The 15,182-nt window shown below is 35.9% G+C and overlaps 5 protein-coding genes, 1 long non-coding RNA gene and 1 other non-coding gene across 7 annotated transcripts; 4 read left to right on the forward strand and 3 right to left on the reverse strand.

The window, feature by feature from the left end:
- Positions 1-87: 87 nt before the first annotated feature.
- Positions 88-3,114, reverse strand: LOC104754870 (zinc finger protein CONSTANS-LIKE 6). Its single transcript, XM_010477155.2, has 4 exons — positions 2,690-3,114; positions 2,502-2,604; positions 431-480; positions 88-240 (listed from the first exon to the last, which is right to left on the reverse strand). Exons 1-4 carry the CDS (start codon positions 3,077-3,079, stop codon positions 214-216), a joined length of 570 nt encoding a protein of 189 aa, XP_010475457.2. The 5' UTR covers positions 3,080-3,114; the 3' UTR covers positions 88-213.
- On the forward strand, positions 616-1,672 carry LOC104754869 (uncharacterized). Its single transcript, XR_762162.3, has 3 exons — positions 616-957; positions 1,109-1,458; positions 1,570-1,672. It is a non-coding gene; the product is annotated as an uncharacterized LOC104754869 (long non-coding RNA).
- Positions 3,115-3,474: 360 nt separating the features above from the next.
- LOC104754872 (protein DOUBLE-STRAND BREAK FORMATION-like) lies at positions 3,475-5,237 on the reverse strand. The gene is made up of 5 exons (XM_010477156.3): positions 5,155-5,237; positions 4,847-5,054; positions 4,587-4,730; positions 4,117-4,258; positions 3,475-3,854 (listed from the first exon to the last, which is right to left on the reverse strand). Exons 1-5 carry the CDS (start codon positions 5,202-5,204, stop codon positions 3,655-3,657), a joined length of 744 nt encoding a protein of 247 aa, XP_010475458.1. The 5' UTR covers positions 5,205-5,237; the 3' UTR covers positions 3,475-3,654.
- Positions 5,238-5,409: 172 nt separating this feature from the next.
- LOC104754873 (large ribosomal subunit protein eL33w) lies at positions 5,410-6,633 on the forward strand. The gene is made up of 4 exons (XM_010477157.3): positions 5,410-5,539; positions 5,689-5,724; positions 6,136-6,364; positions 6,462-6,633. The coding sequence occupies exons 1-4, from the start codon at positions 5,508-5,510 to the stop codon at positions 6,501-6,503; spliced, it is 339 nt and encodes a 112-aa protein (XP_010475459.1). The 5' UTR covers positions 5,410-5,507; the 3' UTR covers positions 6,504-6,633.
- LOC147923274 (gamma-interferon-responsive lysosomal thiol protein-like) lies at positions 6,607-8,912 on the forward strand. Its single transcript, XM_087497028.1, has 5 exons — positions 6,607-7,148; positions 7,308-7,373; positions 7,461-7,601; positions 7,812-7,904; positions 8,502-8,912. The coding sequence occupies exons 1-5, from the start codon at positions 6,876-6,878 to the stop codon at positions 8,715-8,717; spliced, it is 789 nt and encodes a 262-aa protein (XP_087353154.1). The 5' UTR covers positions 6,607-6,875; the 3' UTR covers positions 8,718-8,912.
- Positions 8,913-11,427: 2,515 nt separating this feature from the next.
- On the reverse strand, positions 11,428-12,668 carry LOC104754875 (protein LIGHT-DEPENDENT SHORT HYPOCOTYLS 6). Its single transcript, XM_010477160.2, has one exon. The coding sequence runs from the start codon at positions 12,243-12,245 to the stop codon at positions 11,655-11,657; it is 591 nt and encodes a 196-aa protein (XP_010475462.1). The 5' UTR covers positions 12,246-12,668; the 3' UTR covers positions 11,428-11,654.
- Positions 12,669-14,785: 2,117 nt separating this feature from the next.
- TRNAI-UAU (transfer RNA isoleucine (anticodon UAU)) lies at positions 14,786-14,859 on the forward strand. Its single transcript has one exon. It is a non-coding gene; the product is annotated as a tRNA-Ile (tRNA).
- Positions 14,860-15,182: the final 323 nt, after the last annotated feature.

A 15,182-nucleotide genomic window follows, 5' to 3' on the forward strand; every position in this document is an offset into this window, starting at 1 on the left:
ACACTTGCCATATACGTCCTCTTCATGTAATCTTAAAGATATTTTTGCGCATCTCTTCTTTTCTTCTTTGTCAATAAGATATTTTCATTTCAATATGACAAAGTTGTAAAAGTCGATAATGATATATCAGAACTACAAATACTAATAATAACAGAAATAAAGTCACAACCAAGGTTGGAGATATTTTTCTTCCAGATATTTCTTTTTCCCTTTTTAAGTCTCCCTTTTCACGAACCGTCCCTACAAATAATTCAAAAGATTTCCAAGAAATTTCGTCAGAAAAAAAATATATGAAGTTAGGCTTCCCTAGCACGCACAAAATTAGTATTAGAGCATGAATGAAAACTAAATAAATACTGTATACTACTTAAAAATGAGTTATGGTTAAAGACTTGAAGAGTGTAGGAGTAAGAAGGAATAAGAAAGAAACCTTAAAACGAGGTCGTTTATCAGCGTTGAGTTTTCGGACTTGATACCTTAGAGCATGTTTATCGGCGGTATGTAAGGGGTTTTTAGGGGGGTTTCAAGTTGTTTTTGGACAAAAAATAAATCAGAAAGGAAAAAAAAACTGAAGAGATCCTCTTATATAACAGCCTCTCTTCGGGTTTAAGAGACGGCACGTGTCTCTCTTTGGTTGGACGAGAGAATTGGGAAGGTTCATTTTTTTTTTTTTTCGCGATTAATTTTTTGGTTTCTCTCTTTCTCTCGTTCTTTCTTTCTTTCTCTCTTCCTCTCTGCGTGTTGCGATAAAATTCTCGATCCGAGAAAGGAAGTTCCGATGAATCGGAGGTTAAAGAATCAATGGAGTGTTGGGTCGGAGGCTTTTTCAATCGGCGGAGATCTAATCAGAGGCGACGGTAGGGCAGGCGATTTGAATCGTCATGGAGATAGTATCAGAGGATAATTGAAGGAGAAGGCGATTCAGTGGGAAGAGGGTGGATGAATTCGATTGAGAGTGTAAGTATCTCAGTACAATAGTATGATTAGGTATAACTGTTAGGATTATTTGATTTTGGATCGCAAATTAGGGTTTTTGATGTTTGTTTGAGAAATTGGGATTTTGGTGTGTTTGTGTTTCGATTGATAATTGAGGCTTTAAATGGATTAGGGATTTTGGTGTGTTTGTGTTTGGGATTTTGGTGTGTTTGTGTTCGATTGATAACCTGCAGCTGTTTCGCGTGGAAGCCCACAGGCCTGGGTGTTGTTGTTTAGTAACCAAGCCATCATTTAGGTTGTGTTGTTTAGTAACCAAACCTGAAGGCAGCAGCAAAGAAGAGGATGAAGAAGTACTTCCCCCTCTGTTTTCCCGAGTTCAGGGAGTGGAGAAGAGAATCAAAGACCGGAAAAGAGGACGATCCGTGTGCTGTACAAAGTGTGGAGGAGTAGGACATAACAAGTCTACTTGCAAAGAGGATTGATCATCGACGGCCTGCTTCTGCTCACTACATTTGTACAGAGGTTTGCAATGTTCTTCATAGATTTTGTTGGAACTGCAAGAACTTTAAATTAATTATTGTTTTGGATACAATACCATTTCTGGTCTTCTAACAGTTAGCTGTTTGACTGCAGCCACATTTTCTGTAATCTTACTGAATCATCTGCAGTGATGCTTTACAATGTAATTTGGTGTGCCTCATCCATAAACTGTGATAATACATGATCGTGTATATAACTCTTGACGCGTAATCTTCAAATAACTAATTCTGATAGTCCAAAATGCTTTCATCCCGCAAGCCCAACTTCAACTATGACGTCAAACGTGTACTTGTGTGGGAGAAATATCCTTCTTAGAAAGCTCTATGTCTCTCTCCCTAGTTTATCTACCGAAAGTCTTTTATATGAAAGCAACTTAACTGAATTCCTAGAACTCACCATATCATTTCATAAATTTACCAAGTCGTGTACCTATATAGTTATATATAAGAAGACGTACGCACAGCCCATGGTCCCCATCCCATAAATCAAACAGTTTAATTGTAGGCACACTTCCAACACCCAGAGCTTCAGAAGTTGACTACACGCTTCTAACACCCAGGCCTTTATGTGTCGCTACTATGCTCAAGAATCGGAAGGATGTTCGTGATAAGAAAAAAAATAAATGCTTGCAAAATGATTTGGTTGATAATATTTGGGCCAAATTTGAAGCTAATTAGTATTATAATTAATCAATCTCTCCATTTATAAATTGCACTTTTGTTGTAATATGTATTAATGTTTTATTATGTTTTGTATGTTTGAAAATTAATAATAATGGAATATTTCTTTAATTTTATAAAATTTAAAAATTTTTACACATTTATACCACTTCTATTCTATTTAAAATTTTAAAATTTTTAAAAACAATATTTTCAAAAATAAGAGACCCAAAATAAGAAGCTACCAATAAAAGAGAAAATTTTATCTAAGAGATCATGAGTTCTTATATTCCAAACAGTACACAATTAATTCATAAAAAATTTAAGAACTCCCCTTATATGAACCCCCCAATAAACTTGCTCTTATCTTCTTAGAGAAGAGTCTACTCTGTCGTTTCTCTTTGTACCTTAACACACTTGCTTCTCTTTTCATGTTTCTCTCTTCCTCTATCACTGGTACTTCTCCCCTCTGCATACGCTTTTAAATCATTAGTATTAATTAAATCACTAGTTATAACTTGCAAAACAAGTAAAGGATTCACACAAAAACTAACATAAAAGGAATTGGCTGGAGATGAAGTATCTGTCCACAGAGGTTTCTGGTGATCAGACCAAGCATCGATAACTTCTTGATGGTTCAGATTCAGCTTCAGACCCAACTCTTTGTCTTCATAATCCGTAGCCTTATTGTCCCAAAGCCCGAAACTTGAGCCTTCTTGATCAGTACTCAAGCTTTTTTCTTCTTCCCCTGTATCTTCATCCTCGTCTTCTCCCCAAAAATCCCATTTGAGTTCGTGAGAGCAGCTTAAACTGTCAATGGTGATGTCGAATATGCTGTCGAAATCATCTATAGAATGGTCTTGAGAGAGAGCATTAACAGACTCGAAGGTTAAAGAAGGTAGAAGATCTTCTTCTTCTTTCTTTGGCAACCTTTGTGTATCCATAGAACTCTTATCTTTTTTCTCTCACTCTTTTTTTTTTTTTTTTTTTTTCCTTCACTCTAAAATGTTTTTTCTTTGTAAATCCGTCACCATACGAAAAATTATATATAGATACAATATTTACAAAGGTAGGTGTTTCTTTCTTTAACACTTTTTATATGTGATGGAATTGATACGACGTTGCATCTTATCCCAAAAGTGGTGGGAAAAATCGCAAGCTGATTGGTTGTGAGAGTCCAGCTTGGAACCAATTGTGGGACCTTCTTACTGGTCCTTTGGCTCTCACCAGAGACCATTTCACCCATGTGTTTCTTCTCTATACTATACTAGTTGCCGAGTCCTAACCTCCTAGGGGCTAGGAGAGAGAGAGTGAGAGCTATAATATGAATTCTGAAAAGTATTCAAAATATCTACTACGTAAACACTTGTGTTGTGTAGCATATATACAAGGAAATATTTAATATTACTAAGAAGAGAATAAGTTTTATGGCAAACTTATTATTAGATCATGATTTCTTGAATGGTTGAATATAGTCTACTTCCCTTCGAATGTCGTAAAGGTTGTAGCATCAATTGCGTCATACACAGCGTGAATCTGGTTCTGTATCTCGGATCATCTGAATGGTACGGAGATCTTCCAACATTCGTTGGTTACGCTTCTTGATTCCTTCTCTGAACAAGTTGCTACCTGTGCAGTCTGGATTTTTAGTGTGTTGAGTCTGCCTGTTTCGTATCCTCACTTCCTTGCTTCTCAAGTACTCTGCACCTTGTGCCTGAACTGTTTGTGAATTGAGAAGTATTCAGAACGATCAGTCACTTTCTAAGTAACAAACCGTTAAAAGTTTCTATCCATTCCGAACCGATGGATCCACATAATAGTTGGTAATAGTCAATTTATAAATCATCAATCTTTCCAACCAGAAGACCAACATATCTTCAAACAAAAATTGAATGACACGAAGAAAGCAATAAGAAAAACTCAGAACTCTGTTTCAAGCAATGAACATCACTTACAGAAGACACTTTATCAATGAATGTACCTGAACGTGAAGATGTTAACGAGGCAGCTGAATCCCTTAGTCTCCTTACTTTCTCAGAAGCATCAAATATTTCAGAAAACTCTTCCGATTTAGATTCAATAAGACTATCCTTCTTAAGGCTCAATAGCGCATTTTCAGAAGCCTAAAAAAGCCATCACAATGTCATAGTAAGAATAATTCAAAAGCAAAATAAGAAAATATACTCCACAAAAGAGAAAAGCACAACCAATGGAAAAGAACCAAACTGATATGTACATCCATGTGGAACACAAAATACCATATTCCCATGTATCCAACAGTTGACCAAATTGGTAAAACAACATTCTGATCATCCAAGCATGAACTTGTTAACAATCACCTAGTTACTTATCACTTCCGATTGAGCATTTCAAGAATCTCCAAACCTTCCTCTCTTATATGAATTCCTCACACTATTACTAAAAAGCAAAGAGCTCACAGAGTAAATTTACCTTTCCTGCAATAGAAGGGAATCCATTTTCCAAAGATTGAACAGCAAATTTGGACCATTCTGAATGTGAAACCCTTAACCACAAACAGCTAGGAGACTTGAGATCCCTCAAATTCAATGCCTCATACCTCATAGCCAAACAACTCTACTCAAGATAATAACAACATCAAATTAGTAATTCTAGAAAAGAGCACTAATCAAATTAGCAAATCTTCAATAGTTTCGAACTTATATCAAATCTACGAGGACAAGAATACGAACCTCCAAATCACCGATAAGAGCAAAAGCACGAGCGAAGAATTCAAGTACGGAGAGCTTTGCAACGATCGATTCTCCAGAGAGCTCACCGAATATAGCAGCCGATTCAGATCTCATGAAATCTCCCAATCGGGATCTAATCTCTGAATACGATTTCACATTCATTGCGACTAGAGACAACTCGAGAATCCGAAGAGACTCTTCGTCGAACCTGCAAAATCAATGTGAAAAAAACCCCAGTTTTCTGAGCCACAACATCACCAAAGAGAAATTGAGAGTTTCAGATGATTCGGATGAATCGAACAAAGGACCTCCTCTCTTGTATCCGATTGAGAAAGAGATAAGTCTCATCAACGGTCATCTTTCCCCAGAGAGAACTTGTGGCGGGTGTCAAATCTTTACCGGTGTTTCGAATTTCCGATGTAACTAACTTTATGGTTTGAATTTTATGGCGGATTGTTAGTTTTGACGGCGCAGTTTAAGAATTAACAATGGGCTGTAACCCATCAGTAAATTATAGGCCCATTAAGGTCAAAACGATGTCATTTAATGACAGTCACCTATTAGGGTTTTTTTTTGTTTGGTTTAGAGTTTCGTCTCCGTTTGGGTTTCTGAAGGCAAATTGCTAAATTCTTCCACCGGACGACGATTCGACAAAAAAAAAATGGTGAAGGGACGTCAGGGAGAACCTGTCAGGTTATATTCATCTTCTATTTTCTCTGATTCAGTACTCTCGCTTATTATGCTGAGTAATCAATCTCGTTAATTAACCTTTTTGTATCCATTAAGGCTTTTTTAATTAAGTTGTTGCTTCACTCAATTTTGTTTTGTTTCTTTTGATGCAGACTCTATGTCAGAGGCACCATACTTGGGTACAAAAGGTGCGCCATTGTTTACAGATTTGTTAATTTTTTTTTAGTTCTGGTTTAGTTGATATGGCTGGTTAGTACACTTTGTGACCTTAGATTAGTTGCTTAATTATAGGATTCGAATTCTCTTTAAGATAATGATTTTACTTACTGTTATTATCCCAAAACAACTATTGTAATCACATGTCTTACATTTAGCACAAAACTGAATTACTTGTCCCCACTCATCTTCTTGATCGTGTACTTTGATTCCGAACTTAAATAGTTATTTTTGGAAATAGCTTATACATATGTATAAGCTCAATAATCTACCTTCAAGTGTGTGATAGGCTGCAAAGTGTTGTTGTTGTTGTTGTTTCTGGTTTGGTCATTAGTCAGAATTGTGTCCTTAAAGACGCTTTATGGTTGGTTATATATGAATAGGTCGAAGTCTAACCAGTACCCAAACACGTCCCTAATCCAAGTCGAAGGAGTTAACACCACGGAGGAAGTGGGATGGTACAAAGGTAAACGAATGGCTTACATCTACAAGGCCAAGACAAAGAAGAACGGCAGTCACTACCGATGCATTTGGGGCAAAGTCACAAGGCCTCATGGTAACAGTGGTGTGGTTCGAGCCAAATTCACATCAAACTTGCCTCCTAAATCAATGGTAATTCAAATGATTTCCCTTACATATATTGTATATTGTAGCTCTTGTTGTGATTTGTTTGGGGTTCTAATATATAGTTTGGTGATTGTTTTCGCAGGGAGCTAGAGTAAGAGTGTTTATGTATCCGAGCAACATCTAGATCTTTGTGCAACTCATTTTTGTCTGCAAAACCTTGTCACTGAGACCTGTTCTTTATTATTTGACTCTTCTTATATTGAAGTTTTGGAGAAACAAATTGGTTTAATCGAGCCTTGATTATGATGAGTTAACTATTTTGCGTTTGAGCTAACGACGGTCACAGTATCAATTAGTATCAAACAATTTTTACAAATTTAGTAGACGAAGGAATCGAGACACGTGGCTTTAGAACCTACACGAGTCCCTTTAACTTTGGCACCCACACCAATGTAAACATGCCGTGTTTATCGAGAGCATCGAGATATATATTAATTGAACGGTCTTTAAAGAAGACGAAGGCGACGACGACAAAAAAAACCTTGCAATTGCATCCATGGCGTCGATGCCGAGCAAACTTGTTGTTCTCCTAGTCTGCTATGTCTTTCTTCTCGGCTATGCATCATCATCGGAAATATCTCTTCCATCTTCGTCTCCGAAAGTCTCCTTGGGCCTGTACTATGAGTCTCTCTGTCCGTATTGTTCCGCCTTCATAGTGAACCACCTCCCGAAGCTATTCGAAGACGATCTCATATCTATCGTTGATCTTCATCTCTCTCCTTGGGGTAATACCAAGCTCCGCCCCGATAACGTCACTGCTGTTTGCCAGGTCCTCCTTAGCTTCTTCGTTTATTTCTTCAATTTTACGAAATCGATGTCTCCGATTCGATTGAATTAAGCTTTTTTAATTTTATGAAATCGGTGTTTTCTTAACCTAGATTTTGATGTTGTGTGCTTCTGATGAGATTTGACTAATTGGTTTTGGCAGCACGGGGCATATGAATGCTTCTTGGATACAGTAGAAGCTTGTGCGATTGATGCTTGGCCTAAATTGGTATGTGTGATGATGAGAGATCTGATTGTTGCTGTCACAAGCTTGTGACATAGAGTAACTTTCCAATTTTGTTACCTTGTATTGCAGAGTGATCATTTCCCGTTCATCTACTGTATCGAGAAGTTGGTGACTGAACACAAGTATAAAAAGTGGGAGATGTGTTATGAGAAGCTCAATCTCAACTCAAAGCCTGTTGCCGATTGTCTCAGCAGTGGACATGGAAACAAGGTTAGTCATCCCTTCTCTTTGTGTAGCTTGGAACGTGTACCATTCTGCAATGGTGTTGCCTGGTTAAGCAAGGAATATAGAAGAATGCCATGGACAGTTTTAAAGGCTGTCTCCTACTTATCTGATTTACCATGTTCTTGTTTTGAAACTTCTGGGTTATAGATTTCATAGACTTGTGCATTCAGTTTCTAATCTTTTTCTTTGCTGCAGCTTGCGTTGCACTATGCTGCCGAAACGAAGGCACTTCAGCCTCCTCATGAATACGTACCCTGGGTAGTCGTGGATGGTCAGCCACTTTATGAGGTTCGTTTAGTTTGGTTCTTTTCACTATCTCCTGAAGTAATAAATTCTTAATCTTGGTCAATTCACTCTCTCACTCGTCATGCATGATTGATTACGCTATAATTCAGTTTTCAGTCATTGAGACTTGAGATAAGTATTCATTCTTTGTTATCATGTATATGAGGAAGCCATGTTTTATACGGGTGGAAAACCCTGTGAGTGGTTTTCAAATGTGAAAAATCCTTGTTCTTGTGAGTTAGATGGGCCTAAGCAGTTTCGAATCAAGGTATAGTCTTTAGTTGTGTTCAGCATACGGGAAGTAGAATTACCCCTAGGCTTGTTGGCAAAAGCTGATGAGAACTGAACTGTTATGAGGAGCATAAAAGTTTGATTATTACTACCTGTAGTGATGGTTCAGATTCAGTTCGCTTTCATTTTAATCCTATTCACAAAATGCATCCACTTGTTTAAAATTTGAGATTCTCATAATCTTATAAGATTATTGCGGTCCGTAATAATCCATTGATCAATGGGAAAAGAAGATCTCTGTATGTGTTTGTGTTCGATGTTTCTTGACTTTGAAACCTAAGCTTGTTGTCCTTTTCTCTTTTACTGCAGGACTATGAAAACTTCATAAGCTACATCTGCAAGGCTTACAAAGGTAATAAAATGCCTGGCGCATGCGCCAAATATTCATCCGGCAACTTCATTCGCAGTTTCAACATGAAACGCTTCCCTCTGGTTTGCCGGAAAGGAGTTAATAAGATGTCGGATGTGTTGGAACGTATCAAAACCTCTTTATCCTCATACATCAACATTGCAGGCCTGCTTTAAACCCTTCCTGTTTCTTTTTACTTATGTGACAACACACCCTAAAAAAGCTATCTAGATCTTGGGATTTAATGAATACTATATATGTATCAGAATGTGTGTTTGTTCACAGCCTTTGAAGAATCACATTAGTATGTATCAGAATGTAATGTATGTTTGTTTGTTCACAGCCTTTGAAGAATCGCATTATTAGTTTTATATGTTTGTGTTATTAATTACAAGACTAGTTGGTGGAAAAGATGCAGTACTTACACAGTACTTAAAGGTTTATATTAAATTGTCTCCTCTGTTCGGCTCTGGCAATTATTTATTTTTGGCGAAAACGTATATTTAAGTTGGCTTTAGTCCAAAACAGCCAGACGCCTATCACTAGTAGGAAAGTAGCCTAAGGGTTGAAGATGGAACAGTACTGAGTCTGAGACCGTGACCCACTACTAACTCCGACGTTGACCATACGGTCCATATATACCATCTATATCTCGAAATTATGTTTATATATCGCTGTCGATAGTTATATAACACAAGCGTATAGAAAGACTTCAAACCTTTCTTTCTCGACCTCAGAAAAAAAAAAAAAAAATCTAATTCAAACGATTAGACATAAAGGAAAACTTCCTCATACGTGTATACGAAGTTACTAACCATTATTGGAGTTAAAGGAGCTGACTATTTCAGCTAGTAAATTTGGCTTATTAGTCAAATTCGTCTCCCTCTTATCCTACATATGAATGTTGCCACATTCATTGGATACTTCTTAATGGATATCCAAAAATACCATATTAAATCTATGTTTAAATACTATAACTTTACTCTTAATAGTAATTTGGAAAGACGTTTATGAAACTAAATAAAAATGTGGTACTAAATAAAAGCAACAAAATAAATGATTTGTTGAAAATAAAATAAATGATTTGTTCTTTCTCGTGTCCGTTGGGCAAAAAAATAAAGAGTATATGACATGTCACATGGTTTGAATAAGTAGACTGTTCATATTATTTTCAAGGGGCTGGCTGGCTGACTGATGGGTCCATCGTCCATGTATCGTTCTAGTCTCTATCAAACTGAAATGTAATTAATGTATCTAATTGGTTACAACCTTACAGGTATAATCATTAATTATAGTAGGATAATATAATGTAGCTTGGCTGCTGGCTCGTCTTTTTCAAAGCCCATGTGGTGGTGATTAGGAACAAAACAAATGCGGATAATGATTTTGAAGGACCACTAATTTCTAAGCTATCTTTCATATATAGGGGGGAAAACGTCTCAAAATATATAGACTCGTGATGCAAACGCTACGATTACATTATATGTAGGCTAATACGAGACTTTTACATATGTATACATAAAAGGTCACAAGCTAATTAAGAACGGTCACGAAAACCTTACGATCTTATAATGGTCAACCAAAAACTACGTCATTACTGACGAGAGGAATAAGAAAACACTACTTCCATTACTTCACCATTGTACTTTATATAACTTGACTCCATTGGACTAAGACTAAAGTATTTGAACATTGCATTATTCTTTAAACCCCATTGTATTAGCTAATCGACATTGTCTTAGTTGCTAGAATTGTTTTCTAAGACAAAATCTGATCATTGAATTGCAAAATAGAAATTTAGTTTTCGAAATAGAAAGTCAATATAATATCAAACTGACAAACATAATATAACAACTATTTTTAACAAAACATACAAGGCAAACACAAGCTGTAAGGGTTAAAAGGTAAAAAAGGGTTGAAGAACACACGTGTGGAATGACACGTATTAGAACACAGTGAACACGAGGCCTTTGTCGGTCGGAAATAGTGGCAAACAATACTGTCTCAAGAGTCACGATCTTGTTCTCTGTTCATGTGACTTTTACCATATTTCCAAGGTTATTTACGTACACGTGCGTCTGTACGTATATGAAAGCACATACGTACACCTAGCTATATATACTACTCATGAAACTAGACACAAAATAAATATTCTAACCAATATATATGGTCACAAATTAAATTTTGTTTTAACTTAGAGATATTGAGTTTATTGGCGATTAATTAGACAATCTTGATAGGAAAATTGTAAATATTTTTCTTTAGAAACTGATTAATTTACATGCATGTACCATATAAATAATTATAAGAACAAAAAAAGAGCATGAGGATTAGAACTTGTGTATGTGCGCAGACACGCAGATGTGATACAAGGCATTAACAGGAATACACGAATTCATAACTTTTCACACGTTTTATATATAGTCCGCTAAAAAGTATTTTTAAACTATTTGCTTGAAAATATTTTATAATGTAGGATTAGTAAAGAGGTAAAGTCGACATTATATATGTTCAAAAAAATAGCCATGTGTATACGATACATTCTTACACAGATTGTATAAACGCAAGCTGAGCAACTCTCACCTCTGCTTTTTCATCTGTCTCTTTAATTAATCCGTCATCGTCTTCTTTCGCTGATCTCTGAAAAGTAAGATCATCTACATAATTCCTATAGAAAATATATAATATGAAAAACATTATTGACAATCAAATCTCATGATTTGTTTCAATGATAACGTTTTATCAGAATCGAAAAAAAGTAAGATCTACATAATTCATGATATAAGAATAAATAAAAAAACCGCATTAGTCCTTGAAAGTGTGTGGTCCGAATTTTATAAAAATTCAAAATTCAAGAACTTAATGCATCAGAGATCCACTGAACTAAAAGAAAAAAAAAATGCGTTCTCCGTTTTAAGTTTTATATAAATATGTTATCACGATCAACTCAAAAAAATTAATAAGACCAGTAACCACGGAACAAAAGAAGGTGAAGTGAGTTCCATACAGACATCATATATAGTAATAAGCCGGGTGATAAGTATATATCATAAAACCAAGAAAACCCCTATAAATAATAATATCACTATATATAATATATTAATTAATCTTGATTAAGGCGGCACGGCGACAGACGGAGCACCGACGGTACAAGCGTCGCCGTCACTTTGTCTCGAAGAAGCGACGTCAACTCTAACGGTTGTGACAGTTGGTGGCCGTTTCCGTTTCTTTTTCTCGTAAGGGATCCCACGAGCCTTTGCCTGACTCTCTCTGACTTCCCTCAAGTAAATCCTAACCGCACGTGCGGCGAACGGGTTTGAGTCCGGCCGTCCACCGTTCTCCTCGTAGGCAGCTCTCAGCCGTCCGATCAGAGCGTCGAGAGATCCCCAAGCCTGTTTGAGAGGGCAGGAGCAAGGAGACGGAGGCTGCTGATGGCCGAAGTAAGGACAAGCCGCCACGTGGACTTTGGTCTTACCGAACTGATCGAGGTACTTGAGGAACTCGATCACGTGCGCTCCGCTACACCGTGACAAGGCAAGAGGAGGCTTGTGGTTCTTGAGGTACTGCAAGAACGTGTTCCAGTCTCGTCGCTTCTGTGACTCGTACCTGCTAGGTGTAGCCGGTGGCGAAGAGACGAAAGATGGACCTGGGTCGTCTCCTTTTACCGGGTCGGATCGATGTGACCCGGAATCCACCGATTCCATTAGGGTTTTTCTTCTTTTTCTTTTTCTCTCTTGTGTGCTTTTGAGGGAGTTTTGATTTAGCGTCGATTTTTGAGAATAAGAGAGAGGATCGATAATTTAGTGTTTAGTTAAAAGAGAGAGAGGGAAAGAGAGAGAAAGAGTGTGAAGCTTTGTTTTTGTTAGGTTTCAGGGTTTTATTTATTTAAAATGCTCAAAACAGACAAAAAAAGATTTAAAGGAAAAAAAAAAAAAAACAGAGGGTTTTGGGTTTGAATAGTGTGAATTGTGAAATCAAAGAAAGTATATAGGATATAGAAATAATCAAATAAGAATGGAGAAAATAGAAGAAATGTAATCAGAAACGAAATCACGTGGTCATGGCCCTACTCACAGGCCACTTGACACTTTTTTACTATTCTATTTAGGTCAAGTGTGGGCCTTTTGCTTAAATCTTTCTAATTTTTTTTTTTGTTTTTATAAAATGAATACCACTATTATTAGGAGATATTATTTTCTTTTAAGTTATTGGAATTATAAACCAATCAGGAAAATTGCAAGTATGGAAGATAGATCTGAATTATTAGTTTTTCTTATTTAATAATAATTACTTTGTTTACATCTATATAATGCTTTGTTGGATAGTCGAATTGTGAGGGCTTTGTATGTGTGTATCCAAAACCTCGTGTTTGGGAAATATGTTACGTAGTTGATGTATAATTTGTACGTAGTATTTAGCAAAAAAAAAAAACATTAAGTTTATCTATTTTATTTTGTAACCAGTGATGGTAGGTATTACTGTATTCGCTGGTCGTTAACATTTCAAATCGTATGTTTGAAAAGATTAAAATCGAATACACACTCGAACCACTATATAAACCTCGGTAGTAATAATGATGCTCCATACCAAATGCAATTCATTTCTGTTCTCATTTTAGATATGAAATTCGTAGTTACGAAATTAACGACGTTTACTTTCAATGTTTTTTCTTTGTTTTTTTGTTTGCTTTTTCTTCTGGCGATGTCGAATTCGCTCGTTGAAAACGCATCTGATTACTTATTAAAGATGGACCACACAGTGTGTGTGTGTGTTGAGCGATATCAATGAAATGACTAGTTATTTGGAATCTGACAAACATAAAAGTTGGAAAATTCAGAGTCGAGTACATCTCCACCATCCAAATATGGAAAAAAAATAAAAACCTATTTGGCCCCCACCCTGCACTATACATATATGCGTGCGTGTGCTTTCAAAAATTTTAAATTTTTTCTTACATTATGACATTTTAAGAATTTTGTTCTAAGCAAATTTGTAGAAGTCACGTAGACATCTCACTTTCCTTTGTATCCGTTTTTTTACAGCTTCCAAAAAGTATGAGAAATAATCTTAGGACGGGACTGATCGAGCCATATAGTTTTGTTTTCAGGCAATACTGATTGGATTTTCGGTCTTACCTAAACCCTAGGTTAAATAAATATTATATCAAAATGTTTGGGTAGGTCAAACTAGCAATCTAGCATGAAGACGTATATTTTCATATTATTATTATTTCTCAAATCAATGATACTTTATATATTCTTTATGACATCAATGAGTTATATAGACATGAACGTACCACCACATATAAAATTAAGCATACGCGCATAATTATGGCTACCCATTTCTCAGTGTATTGTTGTTTGTAATTTAGTTTAGAATGCATTGTTGTTTCTTTGTTTTATCCAATAAATCAATAAGAGATTAGGTACTGTCCTTTTGAACATATATATATACACACAATATCATGGTATGCCCATTGACAGGACGTCTTGATTTTTTATATATGGATTTTTCTTTGAATCGGAATGCACTGTGTTAATTATCAAGATTCTTGCAAGTATGACAATTTTGTTATAAAGGGTTATGACTATATATAGTAAATTTTTTTGCCTGAAAAGCATTCTGTTTTGCGCGGGACACTAGCCAAATGAAAAAGGTAAGAAATTTTCTTTCCGGATTGACATGATTTACATAGACTTAAAAGTCATTTCTATGGTGCACACACACAAAGAAAGACTTAATATCATGTATTCGTGTTATAGTAAGGTTTTCTCATACATAATTCAAATAGTACTCTTTTATCTAAGGCAAAAATTCAACACCAGGATATGTTAGGAAAACAAAAGAACAAAAAACGATCAGGATCCGATGCCTAGTTTTGTCTACCACTATGATAATTAAGGAGGCCATATAAGTCAATGTTGCAGCCCCCACAAGGTGTGTTATGAACAATAAAATATGTATAAGAATGACAAAAAAAAAAAAAAAAAAAGCTTAAAATTCAAATTATTGGTTGGTGACTTGGAGCTTACGACCCACCACCCCAAACACATCAATAGCTTTATAACGACTATTCAATCTCATTAATTTGTTACCCTGGTGGATGGTGATCATATCAAACAATACCGATTTATCTCTCCGCAGCTGCTCTCAAAGAATTCTGATTTTCCTCATACAATTGCTACAAAGGATCTCTTCATAATTTAGCATATAAGTAAATTAAGAACACATTATATTCGCAAACGGTCCCGTAGCTCAGTTGGTTAGAGCGTTGGTCTTATGAGCCGAAGGTCGCGGGTTCGAGCCCCGCCGGGACCATATATGACCATTTTTACACTTTTTTGTTTTTTTGATAACGGGCTTTCTCTCTAAAAAAGTAGAGTTAAAATCGTATGGGCCGATGACCCATATATCAGCATTTTTACACTTTTTGTTTTTTTGATAACGGGCTTTCTCCCTAAAAAAATAGAGTTAATATCGTATGGGCTGATGACCCATATATCAGATATTAAACTGATAACTTTTGTTTTTTTTGATAAAAAGTCAAATTTTATTTCAATTTTCAGATATTATTTTTATTTCAATTGTCGATGGTAGTGTCCATATTTTTATTTCAATTATTTTTATTTTTGTAGTTTCTA

This window comes from Camelina sativa, chromosome 17 (genome assembly GCF_030686135.1).
Source record: "Camelina sativa cultivar CO46 ecotype springtype chromosome 17, ASM3068613v1".
NCBI classification, from domain to species: domain Eukaryota; kingdom Viridiplantae; phylum Streptophyta; class Magnoliopsida; order Brassicales; family Brassicaceae; genus Camelina; species Camelina sativa.

Coding starts and splice junctions, on each gene's coding strand:
- LOC104754870 (XM_010477155.2), bottom strand. CDS start 3,079: ATGGATACACAAAGGTTGCCAAAGAAAGAAGAAGAAGATCTTCTACCT. Junction 2,605..2,689: donor CTCCAGCCAATTCCTTTTAT/GTTAGTTTTTGT, acceptor AAGCGTATGCAG/AGGGGAGAAGTACCAGTGAT. Junction 241..430: donor ATAAACGACCTCGTTTTAAG/GTTTCTTTCTTA, acceptor AATTATTTGTAG/GGACGGTTCGTGAAAAGGGA.
- LOC104754875 (XM_010477160.2), bottom strand. CDS start 12,245: ATGGAATCGGTGGATTCCGGGTCACATCGATCCGACCCGGTAAAAGGA.
- LOC104754873 (XM_010477157.3), top strand. CDS start 5,508: ATGGTGAAGGGACGTCAGGGAGAACCTGTCAG. Junction 5,540..5,688: donor CGTCAGGGAGAACCTGTCAG/GTTATATTCATC, acceptor CTTTTGATGCAG/ACTCTATGTCAGAGGCACCA. Junction 5,725..6,135: donor ACCATACTTGGGTACAAAAG/GTGCGCCATTGT, acceptor ATATATGAATAG/GTCGAAGTCTAACCAGTACC.
- LOC104754872 (XM_010477156.3), bottom strand. CDS start 5,204: ATGACCGTTGATGAGACTTATCTCTTTCTCAATCGGATACAAGAGAGG. Junction 4,259..4,586: donor TCCCTTCTATTGCAGGAAAG/GTAAATTTACTC, acceptor TGGCTTTTTTAG/GCTTCTGAAAATGCGCTATT. Junction 3,855..4,116: donor GTTAACATCTTCACGTTCAG/GTACATTCATTG, acceptor ATTCACAAACAG/TTCAGGCACAAGGTGCAGAG.
- LOC147923274 (XM_087497028.1), top strand. CDS start 6,876: ATGGCGTCGATGCCGAGCAAACTTGTTGTTCTCCTAGTCTGCTATGTC. Junction 7,602..7,811: donor GCAGTGGACATGGAAACAAG/GTTAGTCATCCC, acceptor TCTTTGCTGCAG/CTTGCGTTGCACTATGCTGC. Junction 7,905..8,501: donor ATGGTCAGCCACTTTATGAG/GTTCGTTTAGTT, acceptor CTTTTACTGCAG/GACTATGAAAACTTCATAAG.